Genomic DNA, 21,753 nt, shown 5'->3' on the forward strand with positions numbered 1-21,753 from the left:
GCCCTCCCTCCCGAAGCCCTCCCCCCCTCCCAAAGCCCCCCCCTCCCAAAGCCCCCTCTCCCAAAGCCCCCCCCCCTCCCAAAGCCCCCCCTCCCAAAGCCCCCCTCCCAAAGTCCTCCCTCCCAAAGCCCTCACCCCCTCCGAAAGCCCCTCCCCCCCCATTCCACAACGTTGGTTGCCCGCAGTGTTTATGGTTTCGTGCGCGATCTTCTTTCTCTCCATCCCGTCACCTGCACGGTGCGTGTGGCGCGTGTCTGGTCACAAAGGCAATTTTCTACGCGGAGGAGTTTCTCGTAATTTTTTCCAATTAGTTTATAGGATTTCACAGCAAGAGCAAAGGTTTGTGAACACATTCCCAATTTGGGCAGCTTCAGATGGCAGTGCGTGTCATGAGTCTGGGTGATGTGGTTGCGAATATTGAGGGGCCGTCCATAAATGACGTCACGCACCTAGGGGGGGAGGGGGGTCAGACATTTGTGACGATGTGTGACGAGGGGGGGGGGGAGAAAAGTGACGTCACATCAAAATGCGCAACTTTAAATAAATATAGACAACACGTTTTAATTATTTAAATAAACTAACAAAAACAATTTCTCCTATAACATCAGAGTGCAGCGGGTACATTAAATACGCACTACAATGACAATACAGTAGTTTAAAGCGATTTGATGCATGTTTTATTTTTTGGGGGGGGGGGCAGAGCTTTGTGACGTCATATTTGAGCGGGGGGGGGGTCTGACTTTTTGTGACGCCGTGTGACGATGGGGGGGGGGGTCAAAAATCGTCCAAAATCGCGTGACGTCATTTATGAACGGCCCCCAAGAGGACAATCACGGCTTAAATAGAGCGATGATGAGATCAGTTCGTGGGCAGCGGCATTGGGCCGTGAGGGATGGGGAGGCCTTCATCCAGCAGTGGGTAGACAATTACTGATCACGACGGTGACGTTAAAGACACCAACAGTTTGACAGAGTTGGCAACGGGGGTGGGAGGATCCACGTGGCAGCCACAGACCCCATGGGCCAATCAGAGGCGGCGTAGCGGCTACACCCCCCCCCCCCCACTGTGCGGGGACTCGGCCGCTCTTTGTCTAAGTACTCAGCGCTCGTGATACCGACTACCGCTACGCACTCCCAGAGCACTTGTGTGCCCGCGCTCTCTCATAGCATCATACCGCAGCACACGCCGGGCAGCGTCTGGTGTGCGCGGCGTTATAGCAGTGAAGCCTACAGCCGCTTCCAAAGGACGACCACTGCGGAGTGCTGTGACGTCCACGTTGTGCGCAGACGCACCGTAACGCGTTTGAGCGCAGTGTCTTAAGAACTTTAACACGTTGCCTTGCTTGGCAGAGTAGTGTTGTTGTTTTGTTTCTAAGCTTCTCGCTGAGTCAACATCATCGCTGTGGTCAATGTTTGACATCTCGGCTTAAGCGCGGCCACTCACGAGCAGCCAGCCGGGGGCGCGTGGGGGCTCTCTGCTGCACACTCCACATTCCTCGGCCCAGCGCCAAGCATCGTTCGCAGTCACGGGGTTTGAAATCATCTTGGAGTAAAGTTAGTTGGACGTTTAAATATCCAGTGCTTTAGACTACAGGAAATATCGGCGTAAAAATCCCGGGGTGTTAAGTCTCTTAAGGTTAAAGTCCAGCCTGAGCAGTCGATTTATCGCTTAGCGGCAGCGACCGCAGTGCCAATGTCTTGGAGGGACCTCGCCATGCAGGCCTCCTGGGTCGTGGGCCAGGCTGGCCGGGCCCATGGGGCCCGTGCGGTCCATGGAGCGGCGGCTGTGCGTGGGGCCCACGGGAGGGCGCATGGAGGGAGTACCCTCGATCTCAGCGGCGTCTTCCCCCCGATCACAGCCGCCTTCGACTCCCAGGCGAAGCTGGACCTCGGCCGCCTCGGCGAGAATCTGGACAAGTGGCTGCAGAAGCCCTTCCGAGGTGCGCCATCTGGGTTCAACCTGAGGGTCGGGTGGGGTCGGGTCGTTTGGCTCGTTCCAGCGGTAACACGGGCGACAGATTGGGTGGGCTCGCCACGGTGGGGTACAATGTGGGTGTAAGAACGTGCGGTCCTTCTCACCCCGGCCTGTGGTGTGGAAAATGTCGGTTATTTAGTCTGGGTGATTTGCCCTTCTTGAAATGCCATTTGGGGCCATCCATTTAGTACGTACGCATGGAGGGGGGAGGGGGGTTAACCCAAATGCGTACGCTTGCGTATGGGGGGTCTACTGACAATGTACGTACGTATAGGAAACGGGGGGGGGGGGGTGAAGCCTCGATAATGATGCATCTGGACTATCTGCGCGTCAGGCGTACGTACGCAGGTGGGGGGGGGGGGTGTAAAAAGTACGCGTGCGTACAGGGAGGGGTGGAGGGGTCACGTTTTGACATATTTTTGCGTACTTACTAAATAGATGGCCCCTTACGGGTACTTCTGACGATTCCAAAAAATCGATTGATTTGTCTTATTAATGTGGGGAATATAGTGCCCCTAGTGGCTGCATGGCTTTCGTGAAGCAATCGCAACTGCAGTGGACGTGCCTCATCGTCCTTTTGTCAGTACCGTGCTGAAGATTTCGACACGCGGTCACGAGTGCACTTCCCTGCACACAAACCTGCCCGCTCATCTACACACTTCGCATGTACGCTCACCAGTCCTCTCACCTGCTCGTTCACCTGCCCGCTCACCTGCCCGCAGGGTTGGTGGTTCACGGCTCTAACGGTGAGCCGGTGTTGCTGCGTCACGAGGAGCGGACGCGCGTGCTCGCCGCGGTGCGCGCGCGCGTACCCAGGGACCGCCTCATCCTCGCGGGCTCCGGATGCGAGGGTAACTGAGATCCCACCCCCTTCCCGGAGTGGTTTTTAACCTCACCCCACCGGGTAAACCAGGGACCCCTCAATCCTAAAGTGGCCCTCCTCCTGGGGACCTCACACAAGCGGAGTTCTGTACCACAGTTGCGGTCACTCATACTGTAGAGACCCCAGCAAAAATTAACTGAAATAGCAGGCCTCCCGTTTTGTTTTGTTATGCTTGTTTACACAGGAAACCTCCAATGAATCCCAAGACTCATTTTCAGGAGGGTACTGCCAAGTGTTTTTGTTGTAGGGGGCGATGTTTGCAATGTAGATTCCAATCGAATAATTTTCAGTGTCATTTTTTTTTATTTGACAAATTTGGACCATGACGCCGCACACGATACTCTTGCGATTGACTCCCCGAGATATTTAACGTCCACTCTGAAGCAGACGGTGCACATATTCAGGGGTAATACACCCAGCGCAAAATTAACCAGGGCGGCCGCTCTACTTTAACCGTGATACTCTGCAACAAGCGGAAAATGCGCCACCCTCGAGGCCATTCCGGGAGAGACTTAAGGACCCTCGTGCACGAACTCCACACGAGCAGCAGAGCTCCCTGCTACCCAGCGCCGCCACACGAGGGCGCTCGTGTAACACTGTGGTTCTACGTGGCGAGGGAACATGACCATACTCTTTGGTTCTTTCGGTAAAGTCACGTAGGTATAAAAGAAAATATTATTTAATTTTAATAGAATTTTATTTTATATAAAAATATTATTTAAAAATATCATTTTATAAAAACATTATTTAAAAATATGATTTTATATAAAATATTATTTTATATAAAATAATATTTATTTTACCTACGTGACTTTACCGAAAGAACCAAAGAGTATGGATTCCTGCAATCACGAAAGCTTCAAATCAACATGACCATGGCTGCGCATGACTGACTACCCGTGCGTGACTGCGGGTCAATGTACGTGGCCATGACTGCCTATTCAAAACTTTCCGTGCGTGAAAGTCCATGACCGTATGTGATTGTGTATGACTGCCGATGCATGACTGTGGCTGCCTGTGCATGGCCGCGTGTAAATATGTGACTGTATGTGACTATGCGTGTCTTTGCCTTTGTGACGATGCGTGGGGAACGGTAGCGCAGTGGTTAGGATGCTGCCCTTCAGTGACGAATATATGAATCGGTCCTGGGCTTCCCCTAGGTCGACTCAGCCACAAATGAGTACCTGGTGTAGCATGTAAAAATCGCCACTGGGGAGACAAAATCGGCCGGGCATGGTGCTGGCCATCTCGTGTGCCGTGTCGGCCTTCAGAGGTGCTCCCTAACAGCACTTGCACCAAAAGTCTGTTGGGATCTTTGTCTTTGTGACGGTGCATGACTGCCCACGGCTGCTAGGCACGTACGAGACGCTGGAGCTGACCCGCCGCATGGCGGACGCGGGCGCAGATGCGGTGCTCGTGGTCACTCCCTGCTTCTACCGCGGACGCATGACAGGCCCCGCGCTCGTCCACCACTACACCCAGGTGCGGCCCGCGGGGCGACGAGGGGGACAAGGGGGGACCCGGGGGGCGGTGGCGGCTCCTCGTGACTCAACGTTGAGGAGCCGACAAAACTCCATCCTGGGATTTACTTGTCTCGTGGAAGACAAGCTGTTGGATTAGTTGAGAAAGAGGAATATGCTGGCAGTGGCTTCATCATAAGCACTTTGTCACAAAGCGAAGTACAGACTGAAATATAGCACCACAGACTCGCACAGAGAACTATAGTCTTGCAAAAAGAACCACAGACTCGCAGACAACCATAGCCTTGCACAAAGAACCATAGACTTGCACAAAGAACCATAGACTCGCAGAGATCCATCGATTTACACAGACTCTTAGACTTGCATATAGACCCAATAAATACGATATCACGTAACGTAAGTGACAGATCTCATTTTCCCCGCAGTCACAATTAGGCAACGCCTTAACCTGGAACTCGCGGGTAAGGTAGCCACAACTGCCATGGCGATGATTTACCGCACACACTGCTGATGGTGGACGCAGGTGGCTGACGGCTCCCCAGTGCCCGTGGTGCTCTACAGCGTCCCGGGAAACACGGGCCTTGACCTGCCCCTCGACAGCATCGTGGCACTGTCGCAGCACCCCAACGTCATCGGTGTCAAGGACAGCGGCGGAGACGTGAGTGCCGGGGGACGCCAGGGGACGCCGGGAGGTACCAGGGGGTACCGGGGGGACACCGGGAGACACCGGTGGAACAACGGGGAGACACTGGAGGATACTGGGGAGACAATGGAGGGACAACAAGAGACACCAGGATACAGGGGGGGCACTGGGATGCTACCTGGGGAGGGACATCCCTCTCTTGGCAGACAATGGACCTCCTGTGGGGAATAGGGATGAGTTTTTAATTTTATTTCCCTGTGCCTTTGGGTTCACGATGGTGACGTCACTCGACGCCACGTGGCACCATCGAGGCAGAATGGGAAGTGATTCGAAATTTCATATTGAGCCGCGATTTCCGACTTATCCAAACTAATCCGACGATCGCCACACTGTGGAAGTTGAAGGTGCTCCGCTTGCTAATGGTTCCCGGTGGTTGGTGGTTCGGTGATGGATGTACGCTAACGAGTTATTCGCCGATGCTCTGATGAGTTGATTTGGCCACGCCATACGTAGTTCGGGCAAAACCCTGTTCGGTATCGGAGAGCGTGACGGTGACGAGTCCCCACCACCAAACCCCTGAGCGTGGCTGGCGATGACAAGATGAGTGACGCAGACGAATTTAGCATCGCTATCAGAAACTTCACCAAACACTTATATGTGGAGTACGTTATATATAAAGCATCTCCCGACATCGCTGATCAAACTGTCCTGATGATGTTTGGTGTGGGGGGGAAGATTGTTGTGTTAATTCTGTTGTCCTTCCCTCGCACCTCCGATTATCACGGTTGAGTATATACAGTGCAAAATAATTTCAACATACATACATTACCTAAATTGTCCGCCTCTGTCCACCCAGCAGGGTAAATGGGTACAGCACAGCGAGTCGATTGGCAGGTTCCATATGATGGGGTAAAATGTGGGTATTCCCACGTCTTCTGAGACGTCTGACCAGCATGATCGAGTAAGCCAAAATTCCCTCAAAGGACTCTGTAGAACTTCCTTCAGTACTGGCCCTTCCACCAACAGGGGCTTGAGCAAGCAATAGCAGGGCTGTACATTTATTATTATATTAACGCTGTTCTCCAGGTCACCAAGATGGCGCAGATTGTGCACCTGACGCGTGGGCAAGACTTCCAGGTGCTGGCCGGGTCTGCGAGCTTTCTCTACCCGGCCATCGCCAGCGGTACAACCTCACCAGCAGAGGGCTTCACCATCACGTGGCCTCAACATCACGGGGCCTCACCATCACGGGGCCTCACCATCATGGGGCCTGACCAGCATGGGGCTTCAACATCACAGGGCCTCACTATCACAGAGACTCACCTGCATGGGGCATTTAGCACTTACCAATGCCACAGTGGCTGGTGGGGCAGGTCGTGCCTTGACGGTTGGGCAAGCCTTCCAGGTGATGGCCCGGTCCGCGAGCTTCCTCTAGCCAGCCATCGCCAGCGGTACAGCCTGACCAGCACTGGGCATCACCACCACAGGGGTTCAGCCTGACCAGCACGGGGCCTCAACATCACAGGGTTTCAGCCTGACCAGCACGGGGCCTCAACATCACAGGGTTTCAGCCTGACCAGCACCGGGCCTCACCATCACAGGGTTTCAGCCTCACCAGCACGGGGCCTCACCATCACAGGGTTCCAGGTCTCACCAGCACCAGGCCTCACCATCACAGGGTTTCAGCCTCACCAGCACCGGGCCTCACCATCACAGGGGTTCAGGCCTCACCAGCACCGGGCCTCAACATCACAGGGTTTCAGCCTCACCAGCACGAGGCCTCACCATCACAGGGTTTCAGCCTCACCAGCACGAGGCCTCATCATCACAGGGTTTCAGCCTGACCAGCACGGGGCCTCACCATCACAGGGTTCCAGGCCTCACCAGCACAGGGCCTCACCATCACAGGGTTTCAGCCTCACCAGCACCGGGCCTCACCATCACAGGGGTTCAGGCCTCACCAGCACCGGGCCTCAACATCACAGGGTTTCAGCCTCACCAGCACGAGGCCTCACCATCACAGGGTTTCAGCCTCACCAGCACGAGGCCTCACCATCACAGGGTTTCAGCCTGACCAGCACGGGGCCTCACCACCACAGGGTTTCAGCCTGACCAGCACGGGGCCTCACCATCACAGGGTTCCAGGCCTCACCAGCACGGGGCCTCACCATCACAGGGTTTCAGCCTGACCAGCACGGGGCCTCACCACCACAGGGTTTCAGCCTGACCAGCACGGGGCCTCACCATCACAGGGTTCCAGGCCTCACCAGCACGGGGCCTCACCATCACAGGGTTTCAGCCTGACCAGCACGGGGCCTCACCACCACAGGGTTTCAGCCTGACCAGCACGGGGCCTCACCATCACAGGGTTCCAGGCCTCACCAGGACGAGGCCTCACCACCACAGGATTTCAGCCTGACCAGCACGGGGCCTCACCATCACAGGGTTCCAGGCCTCATCAGCACGGGGCCTCACCATCACAGGGTTTCAGCCTGACCAGCACCGGGCCTCACCATCACAGGGTAGCCAGGCCTCACCAGCACCGGGCCTCAACATCACAGGGTTCCAGGCCTCACCAGCACCGGGCCTCACCATCACAGGGTTCCAGCCTGACCAGCACCAGGCCTCACCATCACAGGGTTCCAGCCTGACCAGCACGGGGCCTCACCATCACAGGTTTCCAGGCCTCACCAGCACCGGGCCTCAACATCACGGGGCCTCACCAGCATGGGGCGTCACCAGCATGGGGAATTTAGCACTTACCAATGCCACAGTAGTTGTTGGCATTCGATAATTAAATAATGCAACAGCATTACTAAAATAATCCGTTCAGATTTGCAGAAATATGCAAAACGCATGTGAACTTTTTTTTATCATGCAGCCACAGAACGCACAATATCCTCTAAGTTCTAAAACACTGCGTTAAGTTTCGATTTAAAGCTTTCGTGACTGCAGGGATTCATCTTCTTGGTTCTTTCGGTAAAGTCACGTAGAAGGGAAGTAATACAATAATAATAAATAAAATAAAATAATAAAAATAAAACATAATAAAATAATGCGTTAAGATTTTATATATTTGTCGTCCTATCCTGTTTGAACAAAGAGAAGCCGGTAAAGTTTGTGCACGTGCCCTGAACCTGTGCAAGTTGGCAGTAGTCGTGGTGGGCGTGGTGAGCTCTGGGTATGTGTGGTGTAGCCTGGGTGTGTCTGGTATGCCCTGGGTGTGCCGGACCCGGGTGTCTAGTCATGGGTGGGCGAGCATTCTAAACCAAGGCCGTAGCTATGGAGTGAACATTGGGGGGGACCAAATCTTCCAGGGGGTCGGGGGGTCCCCCACCAGAAATAAAATCTCAATTTGAAAACTCATTTTCTGCCATTTGCTGCCTAAAATATAAAAAAATGCACTAACCCATATGATGGACTTTTCATTTATTTTCTACAATAATGTCTAATAGTGTATTATATTACATTACTCTGTTTTTTCTTTTTTACCTTTTCTTGTTTCATTGTATATAATGGCAGAGATTAGGGATTTATAAAGTACAACCATAACCACAATCATATACACAGAAATCTATTTTATAGCAATATATTGGGGGGGTATATTTTGCGCAGATTTTTTTTTTTAATAATTATGGCCTTGTTCCAGCAATCTAACCCCTCTGCGTGTGCCGCCGACAGGGGCGGTGGGCGGGGTGTGCGCGCTGGCGAACGTGCTGGGCGCCGAGGTGTGCGAGCTGGCGCGCCTCTCCAGGGAGGGACGACACGAGGAGGCGCGGGAGCTGCAGCTGCGTCTCATTCGGCCCAACGCCGCGGTGAGGCCGCGCGAGTCCTGGGTGTCGTGGAGATAACGACGTCTTCTTTTTGAACTTGGGTCACTGGGTCTTCTGCTCCTGCTCTCGTTGCCTCGACGTGTCGCTGCTGCCTCCAAGAGTTCTGTTCTGCGCCTCTTCTTCCCTGATCTGTCTCCACTCCCACGTGCTCCTCTCCGAAGAACTTTCTTCGGCTGATCCGCACTCTGGCCACGTCGGTTTAACGACACACCGAGGTGTGCTGTGCACAAACGGCGGGAAGGCGCGACTCCCACGACGTCTTGCATTCATGTCATCTAACCACCACACTGCATGTACAACGCTCTTAGCCTTGCCTAAGTCACCAGCTCGATAGAGCTGAACGTATGGGGCTGTTTCGTTGTTTGGGCCAACCGGCTCAAAAAGAGTTGAAAAAGTGCCCATCCCCACAGGCAGCAGTGCCAACAACACGCGGTAAAACTCGGAAACTCATCGGACTCAAACTGTTGCATATGATGAGACGCATGTCCCACGGGCGTAAGAGTTGATTTGCATGACTGAGTCGGCGCGGCATTGTCTCCCCTGCCGCCCACACAGGTGACCAAGCGCTTTGGTGTGGCCGGCCTGAAGCGCTCTTTGGAGTGGTTTGGCTTCTACGGGGGCCCCTGTCGCTCGCCGCTCCAGCCGCTGGAGCCGCACGAGGAGGCAGCCCTGAGGGCTGACTTTGAGGCTGACGGGTGGCTGTAGCTCCTGGCCCCCAAGGCAGCTCGGAGGGCTTAAGTTGGATCCTTGTTTGGCCTGGCTCTTAATCGCGATGACGGCTAAAGCTGACTTTGTAAACCAACTAAGTTATTGAACTCGGATGGAGTCTCAGCGGTAGGGCTCGTGCCTCCTCTGTCTGAAGTTTGACCACGGTTTAAGCAGTCTTTCTCAATTCCATACCTTACAGCAGTACCGTGGCGCCCCAAGCAATGGAATTGAGAAAGACTGCTTTAAAGCATGGCATGTCTGTGATTATAAACCAATCGGGTTGCATGCGGTGCCAAGTGACATAAATTTGAATATGAATAAAAAATATTGGTTTTCAAGAGAGACAGACCCCACGGGGGTTACAGGGACTGGGATGGAGGCGAATAAGAACCGGGACGACAATCCGACGGGGTCTCCGCTGCCGTAACCACCAGCACCGCGATATGTAGCCACTGCCACGTTCTCTTTTGCAACATTTACCTGCCGATATTATCGTCTTTATGATGACAATGCAGTATTCAAGCCAATGCGTGAATCATAAAATGTTAAGCTCACGAGAGAATATATACTTAAAGTTGATCAAGAATCGTCTTGCAGTAATGACTCAGTTAAACATCGGTAATTTGTAACGGCCCTGTAATTGCTGGCTCACGCAACTGCTGGCCGAGGGACTCCGCGACAGGGACCCACCGTTCCACAACGGCCAGGCATCTTGGAAGAGGAGGCAGTACTCACACGCGACTTGCCGATGAACCGTGGCGAAAGAATTTATCCTGCTGGACAGAAGCAAGCACGCACAGGTGCAACACCACAACAGAAAAAGTAATTCACTGGGGTTCTTTTTTATTCACGAGCATCACAGAAGCAGCAATAAGTTATATATATAACATCGTGAATGCGAACCCCAAGTCCCCTGGCTCCTTCATAACGATCACTATGCTATGCCCGAGGAGTCCCATTGTTCAGGCTTTGGGAAAGACTTGCATTTCAATGTTCAGGACAAACCACGGAACGGACGAACGGACATTAAAAGCTGAATGCGGAGCCAAGCTTTGACGGAGCTCAGAGCTTGGTCAACTGGAACTGCTCGGCCTAAGCACAAACACAACTACACTCATCACAGCTATGCACTTCATTACCACAGCACAAGCACGACCACGCGGCCACCGCGAGAATGCGACCTCGAGCACGCGACCACACGGCGACCACACGGCGACCACACGGCGACCACACGGCGACCACAGGGCGACCACCGCGACGTTTAGTCAGCATTTTAGTCTCGTCGACGACCTGTAGCATTTTGGTCAAGTTTTAGTTATGTGGCTTTCATTTGGTCCACATTTTTCATTTTAAATCCACAGACTAATTATACTGGTTGCCATCGACTAGCCCAAGACTATAAGGTCCATTGTTGACTTCATCAACACTGGTTGCAGGTGGCCCTATGCTACTACACAGCGAGTGCAATGTTTTATAAATACTGTACATACACCTTGGCCCCATGGTGCCAATTCACGGGTTTAAATTCACAGCAGGGCCGGGCGCCCAAAGATCCCCGTGTGACTGAAAAGTTGCGACTCCCGGCTGCGCGTGTCACGTGACCCATAGGACGATGTGCATTCACCCGGCACCGCATCCTTATTATATCACGGCATGCCAACTTGAGCGATAACGAACTCCAATTAAATAATTCATAAATACGGCCAAGTTGGCCTGAATGTACAATCTGATTGATCCACTGCTCATTGGGCCCCATCTGCACAATGCGCCACACAAACGCACGCCTCTTATCAGCAGGAACGGATGGGAGGGGCTGACTCTGTGGTTTTTCTATCGTGCGGTGATTTCACTGCCACTTAGTAGCGGATGGCGGCTGCTGCTGTTGTTGTTGTATAGGGAGAGTTGCTGAGTAAGGATGGGCGAGGGTGGAATGGGCCCATAACACTGGGTAGGGACAGGATTTGTTCTGGTCGGATTCAGTCGTTTAGTACACGTAGACAGTACAGGGACTGCACAGGTGCAGAGCGTGTGAGCAGTGCGAGCCAGCGGTGTGAGCCAGCGGTGTGAGCAAGCGAACGGTGGGAGCAAGTGGTGCGAGCCAGTGGTGCGAGAGCGGTGTGTGCCAGCGGTGTGAGCGAGTGGTGGGAGCCAAGGGGCCGTCCATAAATGACGTCACGCGATTTTGGACGATTTTTGACCCCCCCCCTTGTCACACGACGTCACAAAAAGTCAGACCCCCCTCAAATGACATCACAAAGCTCTGCCCCCCCCCCAATAATATAAAACATGCTTTAAATCGCTTTAAACTATTGTCATTGTAGTGCGTATTTAATGTGGCACTGCACTCCGATGTAGGAGAAAACATTTATGTAAGTCTATTTAATTAAGTAGAACGTGTTGTCTATATTTAAAGTTGCGCATTTTTATGTCACGTCACATTTCTCAACCCCACCCCCTCGTCACACATTGTCACAAATGTCCGACACTCCCCCCCCCCCCCACAAGTGCGTGACGTCCTTTATGGACGGCCCCCAAGGCTATCAGTCTGGGTTTCTCCCAAGCAAAGGGAGGAGAGAGTGCGTTCTTCGTTGTGGTCAGTGGTCCGTAGCCAGTGATTAGTGGTGTGTGGGAGCGTCCAGCTTCATAACGGAGTGGATAGTTGTGGTTCAGTGGGGGATGGTGAGTGTCGATGTCCAGGCTTATATTGTGCGAGGAAGTGAGGGTGAGTATTAAGTTTTTGGTGTGTGTAGATGTACAGTACATTATTAGGGGGTGCGGGAGTCATTACAAGCCAAATGCTGGAGTGTATGTGTAGGGGTGAGTGGGAGGTGGTGAGGGTGAGTGTCCAGGCAGGCTGGAGGGCGTAGGCTGCGTGGTTCCAATGTCGCGCTCAGCTGAAGAAGTACGCCTGCTCGAACGACGACTCCTCGCTGGTGTACACGGCGGCGTGGTGGTAGATGAGGGCGGCATTCTCTTCCGCCTCGTTCGCGAACGCGTGCAAGTTCTTGCGAGCTGAGGGACGCGCGTGTGCACACACGCACACATTTGGTCACGCGCATCACAACGTTGGCATGACGATGAACGATTAAAGTAGTTTAGACTTGGAATGTGTGCAGTGTTCGCTCGCGCCCAAAGAGACAGCACGGCTCGGAGGCGCCAGGAGGAGGAACCGCAGACGAGCGGGAGAAGCAGCAACAGCAGCCACGCGGTGTGGAGCCGGTGCTACCAACGGTTGGCGCTACCAACAGTAGTACAAGTTAAAATGTTTTCAACCAATTAATATGTGGGAGAAAACAGGAGGACCCTGAGAATACCCACGCATATGAGGGGGGGACCATCACTATCTCCGTACAGATGGAAACAGATGTAGAGTAATCCCATTTCTGTACCACCTTCTTCCGGTAAGCTAGGGTATGGCGACTTCGACGCCAATGCGGAGCTTCATGGTATTTGCGTGATCCACCAACCCTTGCCCCCACAGTGGTGGATTACAGCCGTGTGTAGCCACCTCTGGCCGGCAAATCACTCGGCTCCTCCTCCTCCGCACTAGGCGCAGCGGTGCTACCTTCCGTCACGAAGAAGTCGGCGAGGTGGAACGCCACATGCACGGCGGAGCGCGAGTGTGGGAAGGACTTTCCTCGCTTCCACTCAAACTGGTTCTTCTCCGGGTGCCACTGCACCCCGTAGAACGGGTATTCGTACGCTGCCACAGGCGCACAAAGACAAAGACCCCCCGCATATAGTATTAACAAACCTTTAGGACAAGTGCTGTTAGCGAGTGCATATGAAGGACGGCACGGTACACGAGGAGGTGGGGTGGCCAGTACAACGCCCGGCCACCTTAGTCTCCGCGGTGGTGATGTTTACATACAGTACCAGGTACTCATTTGAGCTAGAGTTGATTGAAGGAAGCCCCAGGACCGGTTCAGATAATTGTCGCTGGTGTTGGCCATGGGTGAGACTTGAACTTGGGTCGCCAGGTTCGTAGTGCAGTGCTTCAACCACTACACTACCGCTCCCCACACACGCCCGCTCTCGTTGTCTGCATGTCTGCGTAGGTGTTCGCGGTCGTGCTCGTTAGCTCTGACACGTGGGTCTGGTTGATACCGTGCGAAAAAGGCTCTCACAGCGTGAGCAGTAATGTGGAACCAAGCAACAAGCAGTGCAACCAGACAACGCACCCTCTTGCCATCTCATTCAGTCTAAGAAAACGAGGAAGGTAAACTGTGCATATGCTTGGATTCTGTAATGCTTTCCAAAATGCATCTGTCCTTGGAGGTATTTGAGTTGTGATAACTAGAGCCCCACCAGCATGAATAAATCAATTCTCTCGAGGCAGTTTATATATTTCAATACTATTTCATGAACATATATCAATATGTAATTACGCATACCAATTATTTACCAAATACAATATTCTCCCACTGTGGATGTAGAAGCACGCTGGCTCAGTTCATCCGGGGAGATGCCAAAGGCAGTAAAACAAAGGGAGATATTTGGAGGAACCTTCACCGACTCTAATCGGTCTACTTATCATAGCATCACAAAGTCTTATTTTTACCGAAAATGCTAATGCAGTTGAAATGTGTCCTCTGGTGCTTGCCATGCATTGAGCCGTCGCGCTCGTAGCAGTGAGCGCGACGGACGCCAGCCCACACTCACCCTCCATGGTGGAGATGAACTGCAGGCCTTTCTCGTCCACGTTGGTTGACAGAACCCAGTAGAAGTTCCGCAACTTCTCATTCGCAGTGAAGTTCTGTAAAACACGATCCACGCAAGTTCACCGTAGTCAGGTCGTTGCGTTGACTTTGTTGCCGACTTGGGCCTTCCTGCTAACAGACTGAGATACAGCTCTGTGGCCTAGTGGCCTCCGCATCTAAGCATCCACCCTCTGGACCTCTGGATGGCAACTACTGGCCAACAGCCCTTCATATTTTGACTTGTTTATTTTGGTACACCGGTGTCAGAGGTAACGCAATACCGGTTTGACGTGCGGAGCGGATAGAGCAAGGCGCTATTCCATCTCCCTGTTCCTACCCTTCTCGTCAACCTCTGTCTGCCAACCTTCTCCGAGCAGCAATCCTTCCCCATCCCGTAATGCACAACTTCATATTACTGCAGTGTCCCGATCGTGGCACCAACCTTGACCGAGAGGCTCTTGTAGTGCACGTTCGCCGAGATGGGTTCCTCAGCCATCGCCCGCACGACCTCCGGCATAATGTTCCGGAACATGCGGCTCTCTTCAGAGCCTGCTCCCACAACGCGATAACACACAACACACACCGTCACCGAAACGCGGGAGGAACACGGACATCCGGCATGTGGCACGAGTGACGATAGCAGTCCTTGCGCCACTGTTCCAAAAAACACTTTTCAGTGCCACCCGGGGTGGCCAACATTAACTGTGAGTTTTGGAGCATTTATCTATCGATCACAAATATCTATGATAGCAAGGTCATCGTAAAAGCTTGCTCATGAAAGGTCACGAAAGGAGAGAACCGTGGTGCATTTGATAGAGAATATTATCTCAGAAGAAAAATGTGACGCGAAACATCTTCGGAATATCTAGTGTCTTGTAAACTGTATAGACGCCAAGCGGCCCACAGTGGATACTGGCAACATGCATCACCCCATGTGGTACCAGCATACCCTTGGCTCGGTGCCTACCCAGCACCTTCCCACTGCTGTCCGGCATGGATGCTAACAAAGACTTTGCTGTCAGTAGGAGTCGCGCATTTTGTATGCAGAATTCTATTCCATGTCTTCAGTTCCCCACATATAAATAAAAAATGATTTTAGTCCAGCAGCCTACTGGCTTTCCAGACTAATATTGTCAAATCAGCATTTAAACATGTGTAGGGACAGTGCGGAAAGAGAGAGACGGTGCGTGGGTGAAGATAATGAGGGGATAGGGACAGTGCGTGGCCAGGTGGTCACGAGGGATAATTACAACAGGGAACCATGGGGGGGGATGATCAGGATTCGGGAAAGAAAGCGTGGCCAGAGGCAGGGGGAGGCCACGCTGGGGGGAATATAAGGCGGAGGCTGAGAGAGCTCGAGGCTGCCCTGGGATCAGGATGGACTTTCGACGTGCCGTCGCTGTCTCCATGCGGTCGTTGCTTGGGTGCTGTTCTAGCTCAAGTATCTGTTGTTATCCTAGCTCAAGTATCTATTGTTATTCTAGCGCAAGTACTGTATGCTCGTCATAGCTAAGTACTGTAGGATATGAGAGTACGTTATCTGCACGACGTGCCCTAATAAATAAAGAAGACAGAAGTTCATTCTAGATTTGAAGATGTGACTGCAAGGATCCATACTCTTTGGTTCTTTCGGTAAAGTCACGGAGGTGAAAAAAAATAAGAATACAATTTTTATTATTATTTCTATTTTTTTTCACCTACGTGACTTTACCAAAAGAACCAAAGAGTAAAGACAGAAGTTGTCCGGGAGTCATTACACATGCAAAGTCTGGACTGCTTTCAACCTTCTACGTCTGTTAAGAGATGCTGCTTGATCACATGATGTTATTGGCAAGAGCGCTCGCACACAGAAGCTGCGGACCCCTGTTCAGTGCGGTCACTGCAGTTACTCGTGCCCACACAAACGCCTGCCCTCATACCACATGCAGCGTGGGCCCACCTGGGGTGAACTTAAGTGGCAGGGCGACGTAGCGCGTGCTCTTGGTGTCGGTGAGCACGTTGATGCCGCTGGTGAGCACGGTGAGCTGCTCGAAGCCCAGGCACGTGCCCCACACCGGGAAGTAGTCCCCGCGGTCGTTGGCCTGGTTTCATGAAAACACCAACAAGGGGCTCTGATATCAAATGGAAAAAACTGGACTTAATGTTAGAGATGTCTGACTGAGCGGTAGAGATGTCCGACTCTTTAAGGCGATGTTGCCACTCAACAGGACACATTCACATCTCGAGTCATTGTCTTGCTCCAATGTTGGTGAAGGAGACATTGGCACACTTTAATAAAAAATCTGACTTAAAAAAAGAACATTCGTGGCATTGGACCTAAGGGCTACGAAGAGAGAAGTGTTTATATGCCAATTAAGATATCTTTTCTTGTTAAATGCATTCAAATCTGCCAGAATTTCCAGGGCACAACCCTGTAACGTAGCGATTGCTTAACTGCAATCACTTCTGCCAGCTCTCTAATTTGATAGTGTGCCACACCAACATTCAATACTCATGGAGAGTTTCTGAATGAGTAAACCTGCACAATAAACGACAGGTCAAGAAATTTGGTGGGGTTCTCTTGTCACTGGTTTTCGGCGACTGGTATTCTTCCAAAAATGTTGTGGTTTAGAGTGAGTCCTGAACGTAGTGGAGGGGATGGGTGGGGCGACGTCCAATACTGCTGATGCGTGCGGCACAAATGCCGATGGCTTTATTTAGAAAGGTCGTTCGGACGTCCGCACTGTGCTGTGTTATGCGAGCACGGGCGGACGCGTGAAAACAGGAACGTGATAACGAGCGATGCCAACGTGCTGCTGCTGTTGTTGTTGTGCAAGAGCAGTGGGTCACAACTCCCCATCTTGTCAATGAGCCACTCGCAAGCGCGGACAATTGACAACTGCTGCATTACGTACGCGTGCTTTCGCGATGTCATGGTTCATTATTAGTTTCTGTTTCAGCGACCGTGTGGAGGTGCAATGCCAATCTTTAACCAAAACCCTCCACCACCGTGACAGCCGAGATCTTGGCGACGCCTAATGACACTGGACGTAAGTAATCTCCAGTGCAACGTCGAATATAAATTGCCACAATTTAGCTCGCCTTTCAACATTCCTCTGGTTTTGCTGATGAACCAAATCGATTTGCAAATTTCCCCACGACGTGATAACTGTATTTGTTGGCTCTGTCGGGTGCAGGCAGGTTGCAGTTAAATACTGACGCCATACCTACATGGCTCAACCAAACAGAAACCAAGTAAAAAAGGTGTCAGTTTTGTTGCCAGATAGAAGGGTAAAAAAACAATGATCATATTTTTTACTGGCAAATGAGGTTCCAATGGAGAAACCAAGTACTGTAGCTGATGTTGTGCATCACAGCCAGGAATGAAACCCAGGTGAGCGGGCATTGGGGTGAACCACTCAGCTACACATATGTGCACAACAATAAAAACAAATCCCCTAATAGCCATAAAAAAACCCCCCAATGTAGCCTATGGGCACCTATTAAGGCCAGTACTGGCGCACGTGGCAATAGGGCGGCTAGCATCACACCCAGCTGTCTGTGTCTACAGTGCCGATGTTTACGCACCACCGCTACGCAAGCACGAGCACACATGCATTGATACTCACACAGACACGCCGATACTCACAGATACACCAATACACACGCACACCGATACGTACTCACACATACACGTGTACACGAGGCATGTTAATCACCTCCTCAATTTGTAACTATACCATCTAATCTGCAGTCGTCTCGTCTGTAATGTCCGTCTCATGCGCAACATTAGCCTTCACGTAACTTTCGCACATTATTCACAAAATACTGGTAGTCCCCGAGTTACGATGGTCCGACTTACGATATTTCGATCTTACGATGGCGATAGCGATATGACAAAATTCGTTCAAGTATGCAGACGACGGACAGAATCTTGGTGAGTACAGCACAATATATGTTACGATATGTTCAATGCATGTATGATATGTAGCTTTAGCGATTTCATTTTAAGGTTACCACGATACAATACGTTAAATGCATGTTAAAAGTTTTTGATAGCAGATATGATTGTTTCCTGAAAAAAACTTTCTATTAAATTGCAGTTCATATAGGTAGGCTAAGAATTTACCTTGGTTTTTTTACTTTACATTTTACTGTGCAATACAGTATTGTAATTAATAAATACATACAGTATATGGTTTATACAGTACGGTACTGTAAATTACTCTGTTTTGCTAAATTATCACCATTCTATAAGACTCCTGGGTAGGCTAGGCCATCTTCGACTCACGATATTTTCGACTTACGATGGGGTCGTCGTTACGCATCTCCATCGTAAGTAGAGGACTACCTGTATCGTAAAGAAAATGCTTCTCCTGTGCACAATTCAACGCACGTATCGTGCTGGTATATTAAATTGAGTTCGATGCATTGGTTACACGCCCGGCAGACATGCACGACGCCGACGATAGACTCCCGGCACCTTGATGGCGAGCTTGTAGAGGATGCGGGCTGCGTGGGCATAGCCCGATGTCTGCAGGTCCGCGCCACCTCCCGGCAACAGCAGCCTGCGCCAAATCCCCCACGCACATCATCACTCAGTCACGGCTAAACTCTAGGGTAGCCGGCGAGCAAAGGGCAGCCAGGCCAGCAGGAAGGACGGACGGCCAGCCAAAGCGCCAGCATGAGCGCTCATGGATCGCTCATGAAACTCGGGAGCACTGACGCTCCCCCCCCTCTGCCCCCCCGCAGGGCATCTGGCACCAACGGCGCCACGTTGCCCTGCTATGGCATCATGGCACGAGAATGTTCCCTTGTGTGTCCGAGTGGTCGACATGTCATGACATGTTCGTGACGACGTTGGCAAAAAATGATGCAAGGTTTAATATTTTGATTTGGAATTTGTAAGCTGTCGGGATTTTGACAAAAATAATCAGCAGTTGATAAGTTACTGAGCACAGACCCAAAGTCCCAAATTGCCAAGTCAGCAACAAATTAATCTTATGGCGGGACCCCGAAGTCCCATAAGCCCCCGCCTCTCACATAAACTGCGTTGCGACGTAATTTCATGTCTGTTGAAGGTGAACGATACGGCAATCTATTCCTCTCGACGAGCTCTACACGATGCGCTAATCAAAGTTTCAAAGTTTTGTTTCGTCTGTGCATTCGTCCTCACTGCGCTTGGACGACATGACAACAGAATGATCCGCGCCAGGTGGGTCGCGGCATTTATGTGCGCGGTGGGACGGAGTCGCCAAAAAAAATGAATTAATTACGATTTTGATTTCCCTTTATTCGGGACCCGGGGTCCCGCCATAAGGTTCAAATAACAAAAGAAGAGAGTTAACACGTTTTTCGAAATGAGCACAGTGAAAAGAACTTGGGGAAATGCGCCTCTGAACGAATCATTTTCATCGCGAGCATTAAACCAACGTAACAAGCGTGCCGTACTCACCCATTGATGGAATAAAATACTTTCTCATACTCGGCGTTGGTGAGATTCACCCTGAGGAAATAAACACAGAGCGGAGATCACTTGACAGTGCCTCTACCACGCAAAGCGCGAGTGGCTTTGAGAGCCACCCCCTCAAAAAGCAAAGAGATTTTTGTTCAACCACTCCAGTTCCCTCTCTCGCTCACACACCACGTAACACAAAGATGATTTATCCAAACATCCTCACACCGGACACTGCCGCACTTGAGTCTCGAGACTTGGCGAGACCAACTATGGTTGTATGACTAACTAATTGGTTCAATGACTCCGACACGGACTGGCCGGTGCGTGTTAGCACCCCACGCTGGCATGGCCAACTTCAAGCTGCGCCCGTCTCTGGTTCTATGACCGCTACATCCTATCCACTGCTCCGAGTTCGATTCCAGCTGCAGACGATCTTCTAACATTATCGAGACACTTTTACTCGGATGCCCTCTTTAGCCCTCGTTCCACCGATGCGCACGAGAAGACAATCATCTCGTTTGGGACGATGACTGTGATATCGCCTCTCTCTCTGTTCCTCGTTTCTCATCGACTGCAGTCATCACGGTGGTTTTGGAAGACGTGGCTGGTGACCTAGTAGTGACCTCGTGCAATGTCGCCCTCTCACCTGATGGGAGCCACCCTGGCTCCGGCAGCCTCCAGGTACTTGATGTACGATGCGGCAATATAGGTGCTGCCGTGACGGGCCAGGTTGCCGTGCGTTTGCTGGGCCAAGACACCTACACGGTCACACACGGACACACACGAGCGCGCGACACCCACTTTACACAGAGAACTATTTAAGCATTCAGACAGGAGAGCCAAGTGTTGTTGGCAGGCTTCTACTGAATGTGGAGTCGACCGAGGTAAGGCCAAGAACCGGTTTGGCCATCACCACCGCTGTTGGCCTGGGTTGGCAATCGAACTCCGATTGCCAGAATCGGTGCACATTGCGTTGACCACTGCACCCCATTGGGTCATGTTGACCCATACGTTGACCCCTAAACTTAAACCATGATGCCAAGACGGTTACCGGGTCACTGACAGAACTCGGTGTTCCGGAGGCCTATCAAAGCCAAGCCTCGAATGGTCAGATCTCCTGAGCAAGCAACTGAGAATCGTTCACGCGATGTCAAGGACGGTCTCTCGACCCCCCCACCGCCGTCACACAGAAGGCCCTCTGGGGGTCGGGTGGCGCCCCCAGTGAGATTCTCCCGGGGCACCGGCGTGGAGGGGGGGTCCTTACCGACGACGGGCCTCTCGTTGGGAGCGAAGACGCGCTTGAGGCGGGTGCCCCTGGCCACCATCCTCTCGGCGAAGCAGGACTTGTAGAGCAGCGCGCAGAGCCACGCCGCGCACACGGCGAGCAGCAGCAGGCAGTACATGCGGCGCGCCGGCCGCGTCCACGCGAGCACGGAGCGCCGCAGACTCGTCATGCCGGGCCCGCCGCCACCACTACCGCCACCACCACCACCGCCGCCGCTTCCTGCTCCTGCTCTCCCCTCCTCCTCCTCGCCGCCACCCTCCTCCTGCCCAGCAGCGCCTCTAGCAGAAAGGGCCGTGGCTCCTCGGCGCGGGGCCCATCGAGGGCCCCCAGGGGGTCGCAGGGGCGGCCGGGAGGAGACGCGGACGGGCCCCGGGGATGAGTGAACGCGCGCACGGCCGTGGTCAGAGCAGGACCCGGCGGGGGGGTCGGTGGGGAAGAGGGAGACCGAGGAGATGAACGGGGAGATGAGCCGGCGGAGGGGGTTGCAGCTGGCTGCGGGGTTGGATTTCCCGCAGTGGATGAGTCAGGGGGCGCCCTGGTGGCGTTGCCAGGTCTAGAGGTAAAACCCCTTCACGTTGGGCGTTCGATTTAAAGGCGCCTCTCCGTATTTGTTGCCACGTTTGCTTTCTAACGCGGTGGGGAAAACGACCGCAACTGTTTGACAATCACAAACGTGGCAAATGCTATGCACTAGACCAGGTACTGTACATGGAAGTTGGTTAGGGGATGGAAGCACGGCAAATTATTATTGTATCCATCTGTGCAAACCTTTGAGCGGTATGCCCTCATGCGTGGTTGGTGCTCTCCAA

At 52.3% G+C, this 21,753-nt stretch overlaps 2 protein-coding genes across 2 annotated transcripts; one reads left to right on the top strand and one right to left on the bottom strand.

Moving 5' to 3' along the window:
* The first annotated feature begins 1,052 nt into the window (after nt 1-1,052).
* On the top strand, nt 1,053-10,419 carry HOGA1 (4-hydroxy-2-oxoglutarate aldolase 1). Its single transcript, XM_078868089.1, has 7 exons — nt 1,053-1,939; nt 2,697-2,825; nt 4,212-4,339; nt 4,862-4,996; nt 6,068-6,164; nt 8,663-8,796; nt 9,370-10,419. Exons 1-7 carry the CDS (start codon nt 1,693-1,695, stop codon nt 9,517-9,519), a joined length of 1,020 nt encoding a protein of 339 aa, XP_078724215.1. The 5' UTR covers nt 1,053-1,692; the 3' UTR covers nt 9,520-10,419.
* A 1,394-nt stretch (nt 10,420-11,813) lies between these two features.
* Nucleotides 11,814-21,421, bottom strand: LOC144941705 (gamma-glutamyl hydrolase-like). The gene is made up of 9 exons (XM_078868088.1): nt 20,924-21,421; nt 20,306-20,417; nt 19,657-19,707; nt 18,685-18,769; nt 16,162-16,303; nt 14,665-14,771; nt 14,185-14,278; nt 13,088-13,225; nt 11,814-12,534 (listed from the first exon to the last, which is right to left on the bottom strand). Exons 1-9 carry the CDS (start codon nt 21,111-21,113, stop codon nt 12,413-12,415), a joined length of 1,041 nt encoding a protein of 346 aa, XP_078724214.1. The 5' UTR covers nt 21,114-21,421; the 3' UTR covers nt 11,814-12,412.
* Between the last annotated feature and the right edge of the window lie 332 nt (nt 21,422-21,753).

The sequence above is a fragment of the Lampetra fluviatilis genome, chromosome 25 (assembly GCF_964198595.1).
Source record: "Lampetra fluviatilis chromosome 25, kcLamFluv1.1, whole genome shotgun sequence".
Lineage (NCBI taxonomy): Eukaryota > Metazoa > Chordata > Hyperoartia > Petromyzontiformes > Petromyzontidae > Lampetra > Lampetra fluviatilis.